The sequence below is a fragment of the Gracilinanus agilis genome, chromosome 1 (assembly GCF_016433145.1).
Source record: "Gracilinanus agilis isolate LMUSP501 chromosome 1, AgileGrace, whole genome shotgun sequence".
In the NCBI taxonomy this organism is placed as follows: domain Eukaryota; kingdom Metazoa; phylum Chordata; class Mammalia; order Didelphimorphia; family Didelphidae; genus Gracilinanus; species Gracilinanus agilis.
In genome coordinates, this window is record NC_058130.1 from 149,364,880 (window position 1) to 149,388,045 (window position 23,166).

Consider the following 23,166-nt stretch of genomic DNA (forward strand, 5'->3'; position numbering starts at 1 on the left):
CTTCCTTCCTTCCTTCCTTCCTTCCTTCCTTCCTTCCTTCCTTCCTTCCTTCCTTCCTTCCTTCCTTCCTTCCTTTCTAGGACTAAATTTAGGTCTATGCATATTATTTCTCCAGCTACCAAGAAGTCTAATTTAGGAAGTGAGGTTCATCTTTCATCTAGCAATTATATCACATTAAGGCACCTAAACATACAACTGATAAGTAGTTACAACCCTTGATTTTAGGAGGAAAATCTATCAGTGTCCTGCTATGTGGGTTAGACTTGTTCTTTTCCTTAAACTTGAGGCTTGATTGACTCAGGGGATGAAGGCTGCAGCCATTGATGTAGCTTCTTGGCTTTCCAAGTACAAAACAGACATCATTAGGAGTTCTAGCTCTTCCTTCTTCTGAAGGCTTCTCACTATAAACCAGCAACCTGACAAATACTGGGATAGGAAAGCAATATTAACCTGAAATAAAGGCTGTACTCTTGCTGAATAACCTTCTCCTGCTCTAGCTAAGTAGATCCCCTTTTAGATAACTACTATATGTTCCATTAATTATCTCATTTTGGTCCAATCTTGAATCTTAGGTATTGGCCTGATCTATTACAAACCCATTATCTACACACAGATTGTCCATATTGCAAACCACCCACACGCCTCCAGATTCACCTCTTTAGGGAATATGAAAACATCTTTCTTCATTCAACACATTCCCTTGCCTGGTTTCCTTTATTTATGAAAGAAAAGTTCTGTGCCCTCTGCCTCTCATAATGCTCTGGGCAAGACTGTCCTTAAGTTGTTAAATCAAAGTTCAGCAAGTGATTTAAAATTTTTATTTACACATTTTTAAATTATTGGCACTAATTATTTGCACAACACCAAAAAAAAGTTAAAAAGCTCACTCGGCAGTATTTTATAGATGAAGAAACCAAATTCTAGGTAGCAAAAGTACTTAGAAATGTATCATAAAAACCTGACATATTCTTTAAATACAGAATTAATGAATGTACATTGTAGAACTTACAATTGCTTATTGTCAGTATTTCTGAAACCAACTTATACAATCTTTGTAATCATCCTTTTTCTCCAATACTTTATAAATAAATTCAATATTGAACACACTTATCTCTTTGTTTAACAGTTCTGCTTAGCAAGTTTATGTTTAATAGTTCAAAACTAAGATATGTATCTTGTTTAACTTTTTAGAATGAAAATTTAAACATTTAAAATGGCATGACACATACCAAATTTCCAAATATGAAACACTCTATTAATCACACCGCCAAACTCTTGAATCCAATATCCAACTAATTCAGAGTGAGCTGTACGAAGGTGAATATGTTCCTCAGTGTTTTTCAGGAATTCATTCATCTTTGCTGGTTGTATGATATAAGTACGAAATTCATAGAATGTCCCATCAGTGTCTTTGGGACCTGTGCCAAAAGATGCCCATACCTGAAGAAAAGGTAAAGGAAACTGAAATATCTCAGAAATCAAGCTTGTAGTTTGTCATATTGGAGACAAAGACCAAATATGTGAGCTTTTATTATAAAACAGGGAACAATTATGAATGAATTCATTGCATTCGGATTTATATATCTGTTGGCAGTTAAAACATTTTGTTTAAATTATGGTTTCTTCAGGTAATTACATTTTGTCAGACAACAGAATTTGGCAAGGATGTGTCAGACCTTGTTATTTCCTACCAAAAACTCAGTTTCAGTCTGATTTTTTCTTTTCTGTTTCTTGACTATATTACTGCATATGAGTTTTTCCAAATTCCTTTGGATTCTTTACAGTGTATAGTTCTTATGGCTTAATAATATGTTATTATACTAATATGCCATGATTTCTATAATTTTTCCTCAGTCAAAAGACATTTAATTTGCTTCTTTTTGTTTTTGCCTTTTATTAAAAATGTTAGTCTATTTTTGTATACATAAGTATCTCCCTGCATTAATAACTTCCTTGGGTACTAATAGGGTGATCATTTGTCTAAAGGACATACATAATTTTGTAATTCATATGGTAAAATTCCATATTAAATATAAAATTCCACAGAGGTTGGATCAATGGTACAGTCAATGAGAGCATAGTTGTGTACCTGGTTTACCACATTCATGGCAGGAGTAGATTTTATGTTTTTTGTCTTTCCTAATTTGGTTAAGTGTCAGGTAGAATTTTAGGATAATTTATTTGGCATTTCCTTTATTATTCAAGAACAACAGAAAAAGTCTTTAAAATATTATTAGAAATAAACATTTAAAAGCAAGAGTTAACTTTATCTACAACAAACCCTGGAATTCTTCTCAACTATTAGTTATAGTACTAGAAATTCTATCCTTATCTAGAAATAACCTATCCTTTTTTACAGATAGCATGATGGTACACTTAGAAAATCTTAGAGAAAGAGCAAAGAAACTAACTGAAAAGATTCTTAACTTCAGTAAAGTAGCAATATACAAAAACAAATTGGTAAAAATTATTATAACCAGGATGAAATAAAAAATAACTATAAAATATATCAAATATTTGAAAATTAATTTACCAAGATACAGTCAAGATTAAAAATAACAAAACCAAAAATGATTATTATAAAAATAAAGGAAAACTTAAAATAGTAGGGAAGTAATAACACCTCCTAGTTGTATTCTTCAAATATAAAAAAAATGAAGCTAGCTAAATTGATTTATATATTAGTACTATAGCAACCTAACTACCAAATTCAGCAAAATGAATGGCACATAGTGTGCCCTTGATATATATTTATTAATTATTGACTATTGAATGACAGGTAGGAAAATGGCATCTTTTTCATCATTTATTAAAAATTAAATTTTTCCTAGTCACTTTTAACCTCTCTGCCTCAGATTTCTCGAGGCCAGACAACAAGTGTTTAAGTACTTACTTCATGCTAGGTACTAAGTTCTGAGGAAACAGAAAGGCAAAGAGTCTCTTTTATCTAGAACAATGATTCCCAAAGTGGGCACCACCACCCCCTGGTGGGTGCTGCAGCAATCTAGGGGAGTGGTGTTGGCCACAGGTGCATTTATCTTTCCTATTAATTGCTATTAAAATTAAAAAAAAATTTCCAGGGGGCTAAGTAATATTTTTTCTGGAAAGGGGGCAGTAGGCCAAAAAAGTTTGGGAACCACTGATAGAAGCTCTTATTTTAATAGGAGACAGGGATAGAAACAAATATGTAGATAGAAGATATATACAAAGTAAACTGGAGGTAGCTACCCAGTACATGGAAAGCCCTGAACACTTAGGGAAAAAACCATTTTCAAGTATTTAGATAAATTAAAAGCAAATTTTCAAACTAAATGGTTGTGATATAATAAAAAGAACACTAGCCTTGGAGCTGAGAGATCTAAATGTTAGATTTCCCTTTCTGGTTCTCAGGGCCCTCATTTATAAAACAAACAGGATCTCTAAGAACTGTTGTATGTATTGTATGGGAAGAGTTAGCAAAGTGTGGTAAAAAGAAATCCAACAGACTCAGGGTCAAGAAGAACTGAATGAGTTACAGTTTTGCCATTTACATTATATATGTGACTTTGGGGAGACCACTTCTTTTATCTGGGCCTCAGTTTCCTTATTTGTAACAAGAGGATGAATTCTATTTCCTGTTTGGCTATAATCTAACCCTGGTGCCTCACTGTGATGTGGCAGTAACTCTGGGCTCTCAAGGGCTAATAGATATCTAGTAGTTCTACACCATGCTAGAAATACTTTGTGTATGGATGGGACCAGCAACTAACTGTACATCTGAACTTGGTCAAGGGCTAGGTTAGAAGTTTCCACTAGGTGACTGCTTATGAGATGATTAATTTGGCAACTCATGATTGCTGATAGCATTTCAAGGTTTGCAACACTGTGTACACATGATTTCACTCACAAGAGTCCTATGAATCGGAACCTACTTTTACCTCCATTTGCAGAGGAGAAAAAAGAGGTTTTGAAAAATTAAGTGACTTGCCCAAACTTACAGGGCAAGGAAGAATCTGAAGCAGGGTTCAAAAGAGTGTCTTCTGATTCTTAATCCTGGGCTGTTTCCACTATGCCAGGCTACTAGTTTCTTAATTTAGAAACTAAGCCTGTTAGTATTCTATCTGTGTCTGGATAATAAGTATCTACAAATTGGGGAATTACTAAATTAAGTTTAACTCACGCATTGGACAAACTGGAGTCCTGTTCTAATACTGGAGGCTGTAGAGAAGAGGAAAGGACGAACCTGTGATTATGGTGCCTTGCTCCCTGAACGTGCTTAATAAGCTTGTTAAATTGAATTGAATGTCAGGGTTAAAAGATAAAGAAATTGATTTTTTAGGCATTCACAACATGCATGCAGGCAGCTAAGCTGTAGGAATTATTTTAAGGAATGAGCAGGTTATATGCAAATTGATCCATGGTAATAATGAATACTAACAGCGAATGTTCATATAGCACTTTAAAATTCGGGAAAACCTTCATGAATATTATTTGAACCTGCAAGGTAAGTGCTATTATTATCTCCAATTTACAGTTAAGGAAACTGAGGAAGTAAAGGTTAAGTGACTTGCTCAGAGTTGCACAGCTCCCCGAGTCCAGGGCCACCACTCTTCATGACGCAACAGGGAGATTCTAATTGTTTTGTTTGCTTGTTTGTTTTTGAGTTTGGAGGCATTTTTTCTTTCATGTCACGCTTTCTTTTTTTCCACCACCCAGTCCTTCCCAAACTTTTTAGTTAAAAAAGCAGGTGACGAACAATGGGAGCCCAGGAACGTCCCCATCGTTAGCCGGATACCCAGGCTAGCTCCCGCTCACTCCGCGGGAATTCTGGACGGGGTGCAGAACTCAATCTTATGGGTGTCCTTCCCCGTCTCCCCCCGCCTTCCAAGACCTGAACGAAAAAGAGGCTCGGCGACACTCTCCCTTCCCATCCACCTCCCCCACTTAACCGCTCTGCCCCCGCCAGCTTCCTTTTTCCTCCATTGATACCACCCACCCTCACTCAGCGCGGGTGGGAGGTGGAAGGGGGAGGGCTTCGCTCCCACCCGTACCTGGCTCTGGCGCCACGACGTGGAGGCGACCAGAGTCGGCCAGAACCTTCGGAGAAGGAACATGGTTCTGCGGGTTCTGGAAAAGATGTGTGCGAAGACCGAAGGGGACGCGTCCTCTCTTCACTGGCCACCGGTGGAATTGTCCTGTTGGGGAGGGCTTCCTCTTCCGGACTCTCCCATTTGAGGATTCCACCCCCCACCCCCTTTCTTGGAAAGCCTGACCGGGCTAAGGCAGCCGAGAGGAGGAAAAACACCCCAAACCCAAAGCGGGCACCGAACCCTTTGGGCGGGAGTGGAAGAGGAGCTGTGTCCTGGGGAGAATGGGTAGGGAGCTGGGCAACTTTAGCCTGCAAGAGAGAGGGGAAGTGCCAGACTCTCCCTGGACGCTTCTATGCCTGCTGATGCCTGCCCACCCTTAAAGCCCAAAAAAACACTCTTGTCTGCCTAGTCAACGATGACTTTCTTCTTCAGATGCCCACCCGAGCACTTTGTTAATCCCCCCCCTGGAATGCATTTATTTTGTGTAATTCATTTTATAGTTGTCCATGTTTGCGTCTTATTAGCCTATAAAAACTGAGCTCCAAAGGGCAGTTGCCATATACAGAACTCCATCCACTGCGTCATCCAGCTGCCTGCTTCAAGATGTTAGACTGTCGATAAAAAAAAAAAAAAAGACTTCTAGGGAATGAATTTTATTTAAAAATAGTATGTATATGTGGATATGTGTGTGTATAAACACATATATAGTAGATTCTATGTTCTTCTACATAGTAGGATATGTGTGTATGCTTATATGTATATATAGAGAAACAGATTCATAGGTACTATGATCTTTTTGTCAAAATTTAACATCAAAGCAGTCAATATGCTAGATATGCCTAATAAAGATAAGCATTTGAGATGGGTGAGTGGGTGGAACACTGGACATCAAGTAGTCTACCTTTCTATTATTATTTTTTTGCAGCTATTTAATTTTCAGCCAGTCCCAAAGGATGATCCTATGAGTTTGTCAGATGGTTTGAATTCTTATCTAGATAGTTATAACTGGATTTTTTTTTCTCTTCCTGATACGGGTAAGGATAGCACTTTGCCTGGATTTTTTCAGGTTCTTTTTGTCAGCTGGTTCATTCATTTAATACCAGCTGATGCCTTCAACATCATCATGTCCCCCTCCCTGCTCACATCCTCCATAAATTTTCATGAGGAAACTCTTCTTCAAGAATTTTGCTTCAGCATTAGTTTTCACACCTTCTCACTATCCTCAGTTCCTTCTGCTTTTCTGGAGGGCTGGAACAAAAAACTAAAACCTCCCTTTATAGAGGGCTCAGAATTCTTGCCATCTTTTAATTTGCTCCATGCTGTCTCTGCTTGTTTTTTTTTTTTTTTTTTTTTTTGTTTTTTTTTTTTTAACCCTTGTACTTTGGTGTATTGTCTCATAGGTGGAAGATTGGTAAGGGTGGGCAATGGGGGTCAAGTGACTTGCCCAGGGTCACACAGCTGGTAAGTGGCTGAGGCCGGGTTTGAACCTAGGACCTCCTGTCTCTAGGCCTGACTCTCACTCCACTGAGCTACCCAGCTGCCCCCTCTGCTTGGTTTTAATTCCACTATCTTCATCATTGCCTCTACCTGCTCTTCCCATCCTCCCCTCCCACCCCCATCCCTTCCACTACTTTTTGGCTTCCATTTGTGTATTGTTTTCTTCTATTTGTGTATCCTCTTCCCCTATTACAAACTCTTTGAAGACAGGGATTTTCTTTTTCTTATTTGTGTCTTTAATACTTAGTAAAGCAACATATTATATTGCATTTACATTGTATTATATGGTAGCTATGAGCAAAGTGCTATCAGTTTACTCTTGAGGAAAAGTTTTAGCTACTATGTCCTAATTTAGTGGTCTTTAAAGTGGAGGACTATGGCCTGACCCCAGTAAGTAGGTGATTAATGCATCCAAGGGTGAGAAGATAGGTTGAATCTCACCCTTCCTATGATAGCCAATCATGGAACTTGTTTCCAGTAGAACCACCCACCATCCCCAAACTCCTCCATGTTCTCCTCTTAAATTGTGTAAGCTTTCAACCTGTTCCCTCCTGTACCAGCTGTCTGCTCCTCAAAGCATTTATAATCTTTTACAGCTGTCATTGGAAATTCCTTCACCCAGAACACTAATCTTCTGCTCTTCAGAGCACCTTGTGGCTATAGCAAGTAACACTGGAGGGTGGACTTTGAGCTCTGGGCAGTGCCCCTTAAATCCTAATCTGCCCTTTTGCTTTTGGGTGGGACAGAGTGGATCATCTAATGAGCAGGCATGGATAAATCACCATCTGGTGTTCAGGAAGGACTAATACTCTTGGTGTGAGAACTTGCTAAGCCCCTTTCATGGCTGTTCATCCATCTTTGGTGTCTACCTCTCATCCAACTCTCACCTGTGATTCCAAGAAACTAGCTTGTACTGTGGCCACACTCTGGCAAAACTGTCTCAATAGATGGAATAAACTGTTGAAGGTAAATGACATGCCTCAAACCTATTGGTGGGTAAGAGGAATGTCTACCCTAAGCATGTGAAGACTTCTTTTGGTGTAATGGGCAGATAACAATCTGTTCCAAAGGCTATGAAGGCAGCTGAAGCAGGTTCAATTAGAGCATGGTCAGACATGGAGGATGCCAAGGCCATTCACTGTATCATGGGCCATTGCCTGTCGATCTGACTTTTATCTTGCCACTGGTCTTCCATGAATCTGTAAGATAGAGTGAGATTGTTTACTTTGTACAACTCTGCTTCATTTAAATTCAATTTACTTGCAAGTCAAAATATCACCCTATGATGTTATTGATCTTTGAAAATAGACATTGTTACCTTTAAAAACATAAATCCCCCCCCAGATTAATGTCAATATAATTTCCAATATTCATTTGCTGACATTTTGTTATCCATTTCTCTCTGTCTCTACAAATTCCTCCCCCCTCCTCAAGAAGGCAGGTAATATTATATAGGTTATACATCTAGAACAGTGGTATCTTTTCCCCCAATCTGACTGTTCCAAACTTTCCTGTTTCTGTCAAGGGTGCCACTGTCTTTCTGGTGATTTTGATCTTGGTGTTATCCCGGAGTCTTCTTTCTACCTTACAAATCCAGGTAGTTGCCAAATCTTGTCATAGCTATTTCCATAACTCTTTTATTTGTCCTATTCTCTCCACTCACATGGCCACCAAATTTATTTGAGGTCCTTATCACTTTTTGCCTAGACTAATTTTTAAAGTTAAATTATATATATTTTTAATTACATGTAGAAATCATTTTTGCAATTTTTTTCTGATATTTTTGGATTAAGATTCTCTCCTCCCCTCCCTTCTCTCCTTCTCCCCAAGGTGGTAGACTGATTTAATTTATATAAGTTCTTTCATGCAATACATATTTCCATATCCTCTAATGTTGTGACTGAAAACACATATTACATGTACAATTAAAAATTAATGAAGGAAATAAAGTGAAGGATGGTGTGTTTGATCTGCAATCAGATCCCAACAGTTGCTTCTTTAGCTGTAGATAGCATTGCTTTATCATAAGTCTCTGGGAAGGTTTCTTGAAACCTTGTTTTGCTGATAATAGCTTAGTCCTTCACAGTTGATCATAGCACAATATTTCTGTTCCTGTATACACTGTTGTTCTGGTTCTGCTTACTTTGCATCAGTTCGTTTAAGACTTTCCAGGTCATTATGAACCCATCCTGTTCACCATTTCTTATGGCACAATAATTTTCCATTACAAGCATATATTATAGATTGTCCATCCATTTCCCAATTGATGGTTATTCCCTCAGTTTCCAATTCTTGCTACCACAAAAAGAACTGCTAAAATATTTTTGTACAAGTAGATCCTTTTTCCTTATCTCTGATTTCTTTGCGATACGCCCCAGTGAGATTTCTGTGTCAAAGAATATGCATAATTTTATAGCCCTTTGGGTGTGATTCTATATTGCTCTCCAGAATGATTGTATCAGTTCACAGTTCCACCAACAGTGCATTAGTTCCCTAATTTTCCCCAATCCTCTCCAACATTTATAATTTTCCTTTTTGGTTGTATTAGCCTGAAGTAGTAACTCAGAGTTGTTTTAATTTGCATTTCTTTAATGAGTAATGATTTGGAGCATTTCCTCATATGACTATAATTTTAATTTCTTCATCTGAGAACTGCCTTTTCATATCCTTTGACCATTTAGCAATTTGAGTAATGAATGCTTTGTATTCTTATAAGTTTGACTCATGTCTCTCTATATATTTGAAAAATAAGTCCTTTGTCATAGAGACTTGTTATGCCCCCTCACCATTTGTTGTTTTCCTTCTAATTTTGGTTGCATTCGTTTTGTTTGTAGAGAAACTTTTAAATGAAGTGTAATAAAAATTATCCATTTCCTTTTTTATAATGTTCTCTTTGCTTTGCTTGGTTAAAAATTCTTCTCTCATCCATAAGTCTGACAAGTAAACTTTCCGTATTTTCTTGATTTATTTATAGTTTCCTCTTTTATTTCTGGATCAAGAATCCATTTTGATTTTATCTTGGCGTATGATGGTGTGAAACATTGGTCTAGCGTAATTTCCGCTATATTGTTTTCCAGTTTTCTTAGTAGTTTTTGTCAAATAACAAGTTCTTTCCTCAAAAGTTTTGGGTTATCAAACACTAGGTTACCTATGATCATTAACTACTATGTGTTTTTCCTAACCTTTTACATTGATCCACTACTTTATTTCATAGTCAGTATGGGATTGTTTTGATGAGTACTACTTTATAGTATAGTTTGAGATCTGTTATGGCTAGGTCTCCTTCCTTTACATTTTTTTTCATGAATTCCCTTGATATTCTTGACCTTTTGTCCTTGCAGATGAATTCTGTTATTATTTTTTCTAGTCCTAGGAAATAATTTCTGAATACTTTAATTGGTATGGCATTGAATAAGTGATTTAGATAGGATTATCATTTTTATTATATTGCCTCAGCCTATCCATAAACAATTAATATTTTCTCAGTTGTTTAGGTCTGACTTTGTGTGAAAAGTGTTTATAATTGTGTTCATATAATTGTTGGGTTTGTTTTGGTAAGAATACTACTACATATTTTATATTGTCCACACTTACTTTAAATGGAATTTTCTTTTCTATATCCTGCTGTTGAACTTTGTTGGTGATAAACAGAAATGCTGATGATTTAAGTGGGTTTATTTTGTATCCTCTAACTGCAAAAGTTGTTGTTTCTATAGTTTTTTGGTTGATTCTCTGGGGTTCTCTATGCATACCATCATATCATCTACAAAAAATGATCGTTTTACTTCCTTATTGCCTATTCCAAATCCTTTAATTTCTTTATCTGCTCTTACTGCTTTAGCTAGTGTTTCTATTATAATATTAAAGAGTAGTGGTGATAATGGGCATCTTTGCTTCACTCTTGATGTTTATGGGAAAGATTATAGTTTATCCTCATTACAGTAATATTTTGTTGAAGGTCTTTTCTGTATCTATTGATATTGTTTCCTTCTGGCTGCTTTTCCCCTTGGTCTGGGAGGTTTTGAATTTTTATATAATAGGCCTGGGATATTTTATTTCAGGATTTCTTTCATGAGATAATTAGTGGATTCTTTCAACTTCTATTTTTCCCTCTTGCTTGAGAATATCTGGGCAGTTTTTTCTGATGATTTCTTCTAATACAGTGTCCAAGATCTTTTTTTTTAAATCATAATTTTCAGGTATTCCAATGATTCTTAGATTATCTCTCCTAGGCCTATTTTCCAAGTCAATTGTTTTTCCAGGGAGGTATTTAAGATTTTTTTCTTTTTTCTTTTCATTCTTATGGTTTTGTCTTATTGTTTCCTAGTGCCTTATGGGGTCATTAAGTTCCCTTTCTTCAATCTTATTCTTGAGCTTGTGTGTTTCCTTTTCCATTTGGCCTGGTGTAGTCTTTAAGCAGCTGTTTTCTCCAGTGGTTTATTTGGTTGCCTCAGTAGGGTTGGAAGAGAATTACATTGTACCAGTTGTGTGCCCTGTAAGTCCCCTCTCCCTGCCCCTCCCACCTCCTCCATGTGTGCTCTGCAAGTTCCCACAGATACAGTGCTCACTGGGCTACTATTTCCTCTTATCCCAGCAAGATGTGTCCCTCTGGCTTTCCTTTGTTTTGAGGCACTTCATTTTCAATTTTTATATGTTTGGAGGGTTTGAGAGAGATGAGTATCCCTTACTCCAGCATCTTAGTTCCTAGCATGCTCACCTAGATTATTAAAATGGTTTTAAACTGGTCTCTTTGCCTTAAGTCTCACTGTATTCCAATTTATCCTCTATAAATCTTCCAAAGTGATTTTCCTTAGATGTAGGTCTGACCACATCACCCCCCCCACTTCTTATCACTGGCTCCTTATGACATCTATTATCAAGTATAAACTCCTTGATTCAGCATTTAAAACCCTTAATAACTTGATCCCAATCTATCTTTCTAGCCTTATAAATTATTCTCCTTTCTGTATTATATCAAACTAGTTTTCTTATTTTTCCTCACATTCATACAAACAAATAATTAGAACATCTATCCACGAATAGGAAATGAAGATGTGATACTATCTATAAAGCAGAACCAAGGAAAGAAAAAAGAATGAATTCATAGTATATTTTTGATCAGTCCATAGATCATCTGGGATATCTTTTGCTAGGACTTGTGATGTTATATGTATGAGGAACTCAGTAAAGAAACTCCTTTTCCTGATGCAGCTCAGAAATGCTGCAGCATCTGCTGCTTACATTTATGTAGTACTTCAAGGCTTGCAAAGTTCTTTATGTATAGTATTTCATTTAGTTAAAAAAGACACCCTGAAAAAAACTCTGGGTCTGTTATTATTATTTCCATTTTACAGATCAGAAAATTGAAACTGAGAGAGATTAAGTGACTTTCCTGGTACTGCATAGTAAGTATCTGAGGCTGAATCCAAACACAAATCTTCCTTACTCTAAGCCCAACACTTTTCCCATTGTGCCACCTAGCTGTACTGTGCCACCTATAACCTTCACTTAGTGTCCTGGGTCAAATGGTGGCCTTTTTGTAAATCTTCTGTACTTCTCTGCTGATCCAGTTTAGAGAATAATGACATCCCTATATATAAAGCATTAAAAAGGTCAGGCAAATATGGTTTTATGTTTCTTAACCGAGATGAGAAGTTGAGGCCCATATTCATGGTCATGAAAATTCGGAGGTAAAAATAAAAAAAAAACCTCCCAGTTTAGCTGTTTTCCTTCTAATCACATCATTAGAATTTCATTTGTAAAATTATGATAGTAATATCACCTGTCTCTCAAAGTTCTTATGAGGATAAAGGATAAAATGAGATAATATATAATTTTTTTGCAAACTTTAAAATGCGTTCTAAATGATAGCGCTCTCTCTCTCTCTCTCTCTCTCTCTGTCTCTTTTTCTCTGTCTCTGTCTGTCTGTCTGTCTGTCTGTCTCTCTCTGTCTCTCTCAACAGAAGAGGTTCCAAAGTACCTCTCCTAGAATTCTAGACTCATTCAGCTTTATCTCCTAGAATTATCTTATTTCTTAGAACCCCAAATGTAGAGCATATGTGGCTTTTCTCCTTTTTTGTATTAATTTCGTATTAAATTTTCAATTGCTTTCAGTTCTGAGGGAGTGGTTATTGAGAGCCTTTCTGCTCCCTAAACCAATCATCTCAAAAGTAGTTACCAGCTACCTTTTTCACTTTAAGAAAATTACTCCAGAGGAGTCACTTCATTTGAAAATCTAAGGGTCATTTCTCAGTAAAAACTAAATGTAGATATTTATTAAAAGGTATACTTGTATTACTCTTGCTTTTATAAATCAATAATGGTGCCGACTATATGTATGAATGCACATACAATACTGTATGTAGTTTTACTGTGAGTAAGTTTATTTCTTTCTTCTCCTATCCTTATTAAGCAATACAGGAACAAGCTTTTGCCTGCTGATTCTATACTTGTCTGCACTGATGGTCAAATCATTGTTATTGGCTTTTTACAGATCCAGGCCCCAACTTGTTGTTCAGTTACTTCAGTCATGTCCAATTTTTCATGACCTCATTTGAAGTTTTTTTGGTAAAGATACTGGAGTGGTTTGTCATTTCCTTTTCCAGCACATTTTATAAGTGAGGAAACCAAGGCAAAGAGAGTTAAGTAATTTTCCCAGGGTCACACAGCTAGCAAGTATCCAAGGTCCAGATTTCTATAATATTAAAATTTTAAGTTTGAACTCTGACTTTAAAACTGAAATGAACAGAGTCAAATAATCAACATGAATAAATATTGTAAATCCCTTGTAAATAAGGAAGGCCCAAAGTCTCATTCTTAGTTTGAGGCAGTCTTCCAGACCTGACTTCTATCCCAGCTGGAAGAAACAGCAGACCCGAAGCTAAAAAACCCAGGAGGGTGGAAGGCACACCTCAACTTGATAGATATTGTTGTTCTTCCCAATTCTTATATAGGTCTTAAATGTAAAAATTCACTGTGGACACAGAGTAGAAGATACAAGAAAGACAGCTATGTGGTGCCACATTATATTTGGACTCAGGATGACGTGAATTTTAATCACTCTTAAACACTAGCTATGTGGCTTTGGAAAAACTTTTCTTAGCCTCAGTTTTCTCATCTGCAAAATGGGTATGAGAACTATTATATTAACTATTTCAAGAATCAAATAGGATAATATAGGTAAAGTGTATTGAAAGCCCTAAAGCATTTTATAAATATTAGCATTTATCACTATTATCATGCCATATTTGGCTTACATATATAGACACTAGTGTTGTCATTGAAACCTGGAGCTGAATAAAAACATACATGGATACACAAGGCATATATTTTTTCCTAGAGTTCTCTAAATTTCTTTTTTTTTTCCCCATGAGCTTAATTTTCTTATGAGATTTCTTACTCTACTTCTACTCTCTGATTTGACTTGATACTTTTGTTAGTATTTAGGTCAGAAAGGAGAACTGAGTTTAGCTAAAAACCATTCATTCAAATATCTTGGATTCGACTCACCTTCATTTCCTTTTGCTTGGTTTTTAAGATTTGATCTCCCTATCTTGTCCAGTCTACAGTACAGTGACCAATCACCGACCAATTCCAGTTTTAAGCATGGCATATTTAAATTGTTCTCTTTTCAACAGCTAGTCAGTTTGGCCTTTACTAGATTACCCTGGTGTTGTCACGCTCTTGGGATTCACCACATTTGTGACTTAGTTCAGATGCCAGATCTTATTTAGCCCTTCTGCAGCTCATAGTTCCTGAGGTTTAAGCCATCCATTAGCCTCAGCTTTCCTCAGTGACAGGGATGACAGGCACATGCAGCCATACCACAACCTCATCTCTTCATTCTTTTGTCTCTTTCTTTTGTCAAGCATGTGTTCTTTTATTGAAACTGGAGCCACTGCAGAAAATCTGGGACATAGAGATGTTTGTCATAAATGTAACAGAAGGAGAGCGGTCGCTTCTTTTGCATTTTGTTTCTCAGTGGGAATATGCTGTACATTTCTCTGGTCTTATCCTTTTGACTTTGTCTTAGGGTGCTATTATGATTTGTGTTCACTAGATGGTGACATAGACTTACTTTTCCCTCATGAAATAAAACGTTTCTTGATAAAAAGATGTGAAAATTAATGAGTTTTATAACTTAGAAATCATAGTATTTATAACTTTTAAGGGCAATAGATATTTCTATTGAATTGAAGAAACATTATGGTATTGTGGAAAGAGGATTGAATGTGTAATCTCAAGAAATGAGTTTGAATTCCAGCTTTTCAGTATGAATTTAGCCAATCACTTTCCCTGTTTGAGTCTCAATTTCTTTATCTTTAAGGTGGAGAGATGATTTTTTAAGGTCCTTCTGAGTTCTCCATTGATTAGATAATAACATGCCTGTCATATTTCTAAAAGGACCCCAAAATTTATAAAATAAAAAATTTATAAATGCCATGCAGGCATAGATTGCAGATATGCTTAAAGACTCTCCCAAGGACAAGGCCAAAAAACCCTTAAATTAAAAGACCAAAAAACCTTCAAGTGAAGATTAAAAAAGGAGAGAGTAAGACACCATAATTTCTGTACCAGTTAAAATGCCAAGAAGTCCAAAGCAGAAATCAAATAGTAAGAAGTAGAAATCTTGCCCTAAAAAGAAGTATATAAGAATAAAGAAAAGATGATCAGATGTTGCTATTTCTACCCATAAACCTTTTATGTATGGTATTTGCTCACAGGCCTGGAAGACTTACACTTTGGACTGCTCAAACTCATTTTTTTTTCCTGATGCAGATGGTGTCAGAAAACCTAAAAAATCTGTGGAAAAGTGTTTCTTTAATCAATCAATCAGCAATTAGCAAACTTTTGCTGATGCCAAGTACTCTGCTAGGCATCAGGTATACAAATATATCCTCCTCCTCAAAGAAAGAAAAAAACAATTCTAACTTTCAAGGAGCTTCCATTCTAAAAGGAGAACAATATATGCACATATAAGCACATATAAGAGAGATGTATCTAAAATATATACACAATAAATCTTTGTAGTTATCACTGAATAAAAGTGAAACCAAAAACATGTAACTGTACATATCATATTTCTGTGCTAAAGGATACAGAGCAACTCGGCATTATGGTACACATCTTGAAAGTAGAAGGTTGGGATATTTTGTTCAACTTGGCAGAGGTGGATATAATTAAATTTTCTTCAATTTAGATGCTATTGATGTGGGCTAAAATGTCCCACAAACCCTGCCCAGTAGTTGTAAACAATCAAAAGAGCATGGAAACAATAACTAGTTGATTAATGTGGGGGCAACTTTTTCAGATAAGACATATGGGTTGCTTAGATTTATAATTATAAGAAAACCCCTCATCTCAGTCTTTAGATATAGCCTAATTTCCTTGGCTGGGGGGTCTCTGAATAGCAAGTCCCAGGTGATTCAGTTTCCTAGTCACACAAGCCAAGGTTCAAATAATTTTGCATTTCCACACTCATTGCCTTTCTTAGAGTCTTTGTAGAAAAGAGCAAAAGTTGACCTAAAGTCGCCCCAGGGTATCATTACCATTCCATTTACATTTTTGTTTGCTCTTCCTAATGGGCAAACAGAGTGAATCATAGGTAAAGCCAGGCAGACCAAAGTGGACCATGGGTGAAGTGATATCAGTTTCCTGGAAATGGCATGGCAACAACTGCCCAAACAAATGACCTCAGGAATAGTTTTTATCTTGATTAATCAGGATAAAAAGTATTCCTGAAAACCCCTATCCACTTTTACTTTTATTATTACTTTTTTACCTTTGCTTACCTTTTTTATTTACTTACTATGCTAGCTAGCTAACTGTCGATAGACACTCTCTTACAATAAAGCTTGTTTCTTTGAAATGGAGTCAGTTTGATCTGTCAATCAATTCCTTCAATGAGACCCCAATTAGCATTGCACATATTGCTATGAACTACAGAGGACCCCAGACATTCCTTCCTATGCCATATATTGATTTTTTTGTTTTATAGCACATTAATTTCTCTTTTTCCTTAGTGGAATTTTTGTGGATATATTTTCCTATCAAACTCTTTCCTCTCATCTTTCCTAGAGGGACATCCCTATATCAAATAACTTTTTAAAAAAAAGTGAAAAAATTTACACAAAACTGATTAACATATTTTAAGAATTTGTTGTTATATGCAATAATTTACACCTATGGTACATCTTAAAATTTTTATCCACTGCTCTGATCAAAGCACTGCCTTGCTTTCATTTATTGCCAAATAGAATCATAGGAACATAGATCTAGGGCAGTGATGAGCAAACTACGGCCTGTGGGCCAGATGGGGGGGGGGGCGGGGGGTGGGGCCTGAAATGTTCTATCCAGCTGGGCAACATTATTCCTAATCAGACGAATACACTGAGTAGGACACAATACAATGAAACTTCAAAAGAGTTGCCTTAGAAACAGACTGACAGATGAGCATTTCCTTTCCTTTGGCCCCCTCTTTAAAAAGTTTACCCATCACTGGTCTAGAGCAAAAAAGGGACCCTAGGAGCCATCCCACCTAAATCCCTAATTTTACAGGAAACTGAGTCCTAGGGAGGTTAAGTGACTTATGCAATGTCATATCAGGTACTAACTTTCGGAGGCAGGATTTGATCTTAGGTTCTCTGATTCTATAGATAAGACTGTTTATATTAGACCATAAGGCCTGCCAGGCAGATTTTACATGAGTCTCTTTCATGTAGTCTAAATTCCAGTCAAAATAGAATACTTTTTCCTAAGACATACCCTACTCTTGTCCATTTTCCTATTTGCCTTATTGCCTGTTAAAATCCTGTCCATCCTTCAGATTCAAGCCCAATATTATTTTTTCCACAAATGCCCTTCCTTCTTTCTCCCTCTTCGACACCCTTTCTATCCTCTCTTGCCTCTTCTTGTTCTAGCCAGAAGAAATTCCCTCTCTCAATCCCTCCTTTGAATTCTTAGCACTTCATATCTAACTCTACTGTGCATGTTCATATTCTACTTTAGCATTATAGTTATTTGTGTACTTGTCTTATATACTTACTAAATTATTAGCTTTTCTCTGTCCAGTTTTCCCTGGAGCATGCTGCTTAGGAAGCTTCCTCCATCAGTGGAGTCTGAGCCAATGACATTTATCCAATAATATTAAGTGTCTTGGGGAAATCCATGTGCAATTCCATTCTCTGTAATTCCAAGATTTTTCCCTTTGGAAGTCCCATGATCATTAGATTAACTCTCATCTACACTTATTTTTCTGAATCACAGAACATTCATTCAGTTTATTTCTTTGATCTTTTCAAAGTTACATGTGAGCTACTCAAATCTTTCTTGACTTGAGGTTTTTTGACTGTAACAGCTGTCTATTGCCAGGCTTAAAACAAAATTGACCTCATAAGCCCCACATTACTTCACAGTAGGAAATAGACTCTTACATTATATCTCAGTTTTGGCAAACTAGGTAGGTTAAATGGACCTCATTGTGTTTTTAGAAATTTGTTTAGAAATTGTTTTATTATGCAGTCCCAAATGATCTATCTTTTATGACCTCGAGTATATTCTTTTTTAAAAACCCTTACCTTCTGTCCAATAATGGATACAAATATCCATTCCAAGACAGAAGAATGGTAATTGGGCAATTGGGGTTAAGTGACTTGCTCAGGGTCACACGGCTTAGGAAGTTTCTCAGGCCAGTTGTGAACCCAAGTACTCCTGACTCCAAGGCTGTGCTCTATCCACTGTGCTACCAACCCGCTCCCTTCCCCCCTGCCCAAGTATATTCTTGATCATGTATTGTGATGGTTAAATATACTGATGTGAAATGTGGTAGAAAAAGAGAAAATACAAAAATCCTCATTTTTATTTTATTCTAATATTATCTCATTTTAATATCATTTGTCTAAAAATATTCGGTTTTCAATTTTTTTCCCTTTGGTTTAGACTTGGATTTTACTGGTATAGGGATTTTCCTGGCATGAGAATTCCTTATACCAATGCAGATGAAAAAAAAATTCTCTTTAACTTTTAGAGAAACATGAGACACTGAGGACTTAAGGCAACAAATATTTATTAAGTGCTGCCTGCTGTGTGCCAGGCACTATGTTAAGTCCCAGATATACAAAGAAAGACATAAAACAGTCCAACTCACAATCTAAGTCCATGGTTATGTAGCTAGCATATGTCAGAATGCAACTTGAATTCTAGGTCTTTTTACTTTAAGGGACTATCTATTCTACCATATAAGAAAACTCATATCAAAGGCTTTAAAGTTTTGTTTTTTTTTTTATTCAACCACACGGAGAAATAATTTTGACAGAGGGACAATAAGCTTCACTATTTGAAGATTGGGTACTTGGAGCAGGATTGGAAGTAGTAGGGTAGGAGTAAGGAGAAGAGGTCACTTCTTGGAGAGAAGGGGAACAAAATCATTAGCAAAGTCTCACTTCCACATTATTGGGCTATTTGGCATTAGCCATTCAGTAGTACTGAATGCAAAATTCATCCAGACTTTGCTGTCTTCCCTATTATCATTGACTCTCTCTCATTTGCTATACCGATATTGGAGTGGGACATGCCACATAGAGAATCCCTGCCCTCAGACAGTTTATTGTTCCAGTTGTTAACAACCAAATTATTTTCATTCATTTTCTTGATTAGACAAATACTGGGAAAAGTATAATGATCACACAGCTTAGTCATATCTTAGTCAGTATCTTGAAAGGTAAATTTTAATTGGATAGAAACAGAAGCAATTCAAAACTACTAAAACCCTCTGTGTCACTTTATGGATATTGAATTGGAACAAGGACAAAATGAAAGGCTTTTAAGAATCAAGACTCTTTACAATCTTGTCTATACTACTGAAGAATCCCTGGGAAAACAACACTTCAACCAAGAGTTAGAAAAAACACACCAATGGCTGATAGAGATTTCTCATTATGATGCTTTGTTTTCTCTCTCTTTACTCAGATCTTAATTAGTTAATTATTTCAAACAGCCAACAATATTTGCTAGGAAACTGTCTATAATGATTATTTATTGTTTTGATCTTGCTAAAGCACTTCCCTACTTCTCCCCTCCAGGAATACTCACTGAAGCCTTAACAAGAATTCTGTAAGAGAGAAACAAGTTTCACAGGGACAATTAAAAGTTAAACTTTCTACCACTCTCTTCAAAGAGTTACAAATAGGTTACAATGGGACTCAGTCCCACATCCAGGGAAAAGATGGGTCGAGTTTATTGAAAAAAAAAGTTTTTGCTTTATTTGCTAGGAGAACTTTTTTTTTTCCTAGAGAGAATCGGAAATATCTTTATGGTGATAACACTATCTGACCTATTGTCCAGCTTACCTTGGTAACTGGCATAACTGTTCTCCATGTAGGAGACATTCCTGAAAAGTTTTGTAAAAAGCAAATGTTTGTAAATTAATTCTGTTTGTGAATAAGGAATGCTTTAAGAAAAATCAACTCTTGCAATGTTACCTAATTTATTTTTATAGTTGATAGTTACATATATATGTATATATATATATATATATATTATAAGTTTATATCTCTTAATTGAGGTACTCATAGAGTAAGGTTTCTCTACAAGTATTAGTTCAGCCATAAAGGTAGAATCAGAGATTTAGAGCCAAGAAGGGATCTTAAAGGCCACTGAGTCTAGCTTTTTTCATTTGACAGGGAAATTGAGGGTCAGAGAACTTAAATGACTTGCCCAGGATCATATAATTGATAAGTGTCTAAGACAAGTTTTAAATTCTGTCTTTCTAACTCCACACCCTGAACACTCTGTCTGCTGAACAAAATAGCTTCCTCTAGTGAGAAGAGAATCAACCAGAGCAGTCCATGAGTATAGATTTTGACAATAATCTCTAGGATTTGTTTGAGTGAAAAAAGTTATCATCAGATCTTTCTTGCTTCCTTCCAGAAGTGGCTTTTAGATCCTTGATCATTAGAACCTGAAAAAAAAATTAGAGATCCTCAGATTCTAACTCTTCATTTATATATAGTGAAACTAAAGCCCAGGGACATGAAGAAATTACCTCATAACATGTCGGTGACAAAACCAGAACCCACATTTTTTTTTGAAAAGTCTGTGGCAAAGACATTTTGCTTTACATCATCTTTACCTTCTCTGTGCTTCCCTGCTTCTCACCCCAGGGGAAAAAAATCAAACGAATACTACCGGGGCAGCTGGGTAGCTCAGTGGATTGAGAGCCAGGCCTAGAGACAGGAGGTCCTAGGTTCAAACCCGGCCTCAGCCACTTCCCAGCTGTGTGACCCTGGGCAAGTCACTTGACCCCCATTGCCCACCCTTACCAATCTTCCACCTATGAGACAATACACCGAAGTACAAGGGTTTAAAAAAAATGAATACTACCATTGCTACTGAAAAGTACATGACATTCTATTGTCTTAAATGGAGAATCTTCATGACCGCTCAGACTATACCTTGGACTATATATACTTGGACTATATACTATATACTTGGACAACACTCACTTTTATATGTTGTAGAATGTAAACTCCTCAAGGGTAGGGCCTATCTCCCTACTTAATATCCATCCTTAGTACTTGGCACACTACTTGACAAATAGTAGATGCTTAATAAATGTTTGTTGATTGATCCTGCCTTTATATTATTCCTCTGTTCTAAAGTTTTGAATATCCAATCCAAAACACCAGAAAGAAAGGCAAACACTTCTTGTGTAAAGTGATCTCATGAAGTGAATGGAATGTTCAGTTTCCCCCAATTTTTGAGAGCAGGATATTAATCTTTTAATCAATAGAACATTTATTAAAACCTACTATATTTCAGGCACTGTATTGGATTCTGGAGATACAAAGACAAAAATGAAACTTTTCTTGCCCTTAAGGGGCTTAGATGCAAGGTTACATTCAGTGATGAAGGTACCAACAATGGGTGAATGAAGGTTTATGAAAGTTCTTGTGTTGCTTACGCTAAGTTTTGAAGGAAGCTAAGGATTCTAAGAAGCAGAGGGGAGGAGGAACTGAGGAGAGTGTGCCTTCCAGAAAAGTTACAGCAGATGGACTTTAATGCTTGAAGAATAACAAAAAGGCCATTTCAGCTGGACCAAAGTGGAGGAGAAGGGAAGTAGTGGATAATTAACTTGAAAAGGAAGGCTAGAGCTAGATTGGCAAGGGCTTTAAGTGCCAAATGGAGGAGTTTGTCTTTTGATTCTAGAGGCAGTAAGGAATGAGGGGAGTTTATTAAACAGAGGAGTTACCAAATATCAGTTTGTTAGTCATGTGGATGAAGAATTATAAAGGAGAGAAATGAAGTAGGGTGATTAATTAGGAGATTGTTGTACTAGTCCAGACAAGAGATAATGTGTGCCCAAATTTAGCATGACAGTAACATAATGTATTCACTTATATGATTTCCAGTTTTATTCAAAGGTAGCTATGAAGATATGTTTCCACAGCTGGCTGCTCCCAGTAAAGATGAAACATGGTCCTCTTTGGCACCTCCATGCTTGTGTGGGCAATTCAGGGAGCAGGTCTCCTGGATCTATATGGGTATATGCATATACAAAGCATGAACCATTTGTGAGCAGAGGCAATCAAAATTTAATTATCTGTCTTTGTCTTTCTATAATTCCTTCTGGGGGATGTCTCTGCTTCCCACTTTTGATTTTTCCTTCAAGTGTCTTAGTGTTTTAATTGATTGTGGAGGTATGATTTTATGATGCTCCATGCTTCCGGGACTTCTACAGTTTTTTTGGTCTTTTGCTTAGGGCTTTGCTTGTGGTGCTGTGGCCATGGTCTAGCTTAGACTTTCTTGACCTTGGCTAAAGCTTTTATCTTATGTAGGAGAGGTCATTTTCAGAAATATGTTAGGAATATTTCCAAATTAATAAGCAACTTTACAAATGTAGTTCACCTATTGATAGACACACATTTCTTCTAAAGTAGGGTGGGGATGCTCTTTTGAATGACCATTGTGTTTTTGAAGTTTCATTAGAGACAACAAAATTTTCTTGATTTGTAGGGTAAGGTTGAATTGTTTATATATTAAAATGCTGATAAAGATGCAAATGGTAGTTTATAGAATATGAAATGTTCACCTGAAGTTATATTAGCTATTCAAAACTTTAATGATTTGGGGCCCTTTGGCCTTAACAGTTACTTTGGGACCTTTTTCAGTTATCCTACTGTACTTCTGTGAAATCTATAGCCCACTTAAGTTGGAATACTCTGTCTCCCTGACAATACCTGTGATTTTTTGCATTCATACATGAGATTTTGCTCATATATCTTTTTATGTCTAGAATGTTCTTTTTTTTTCTTCATCAGATGAATTCCTACATTTCCTTTAAAGCCCAACTGCAATTTCCCCTTCTCCTTGAAACTCTCTCTCTCTCTCTCTTTTCTCACTGTAATAACCTTTGTTAGTCAACTAGTATTTATTAAAGACTGACTATGTGGCAGCTGTGCTCATTTTGGACCTCACTTAAAGCTTTATTTTGAACCTCTCTAATGCATTTATTCCCTAGTGTTGAATGTTGCTATGCACCTATTTTTACCGATTATTGGAGTATATTCAGGGAGTTCATGGAGGACTAACATCTCTAGTGTGA

General features: G+C 36.5%; 1 protein-coding gene across 1 annotated transcript in view; it reads right to left on the minus strand.

Annotated features, from left to right (window-relative positions):
- Positions 1 to 5,177, minus strand: part of NIPSNAP3A (nipsnap homolog 3A) — a 15,474-nt gene extending 10,297 nt beyond the window's left edge. Inside the window, exons 1-2 of the mRNA XM_044657186.1 lie at positions 5,031 to 5,177; positions 1,230 to 1,440 (exon numbers count right to left, since the gene is read on the minus strand). Coding sequence (XP_044513121.1) covers positions 1,230 to 1,440; positions 5,031 to 5,093 — 274 coding nt within the window. The 5' untranslated portion in view covers positions 5,094 to 5,177. The remainder of the gene's footprint in view (positions 1 to 1,229; positions 1,441 to 5,030) is intronic.
- Positions 5,178 to 23,166: the final 17,989 nt, after the last annotated feature.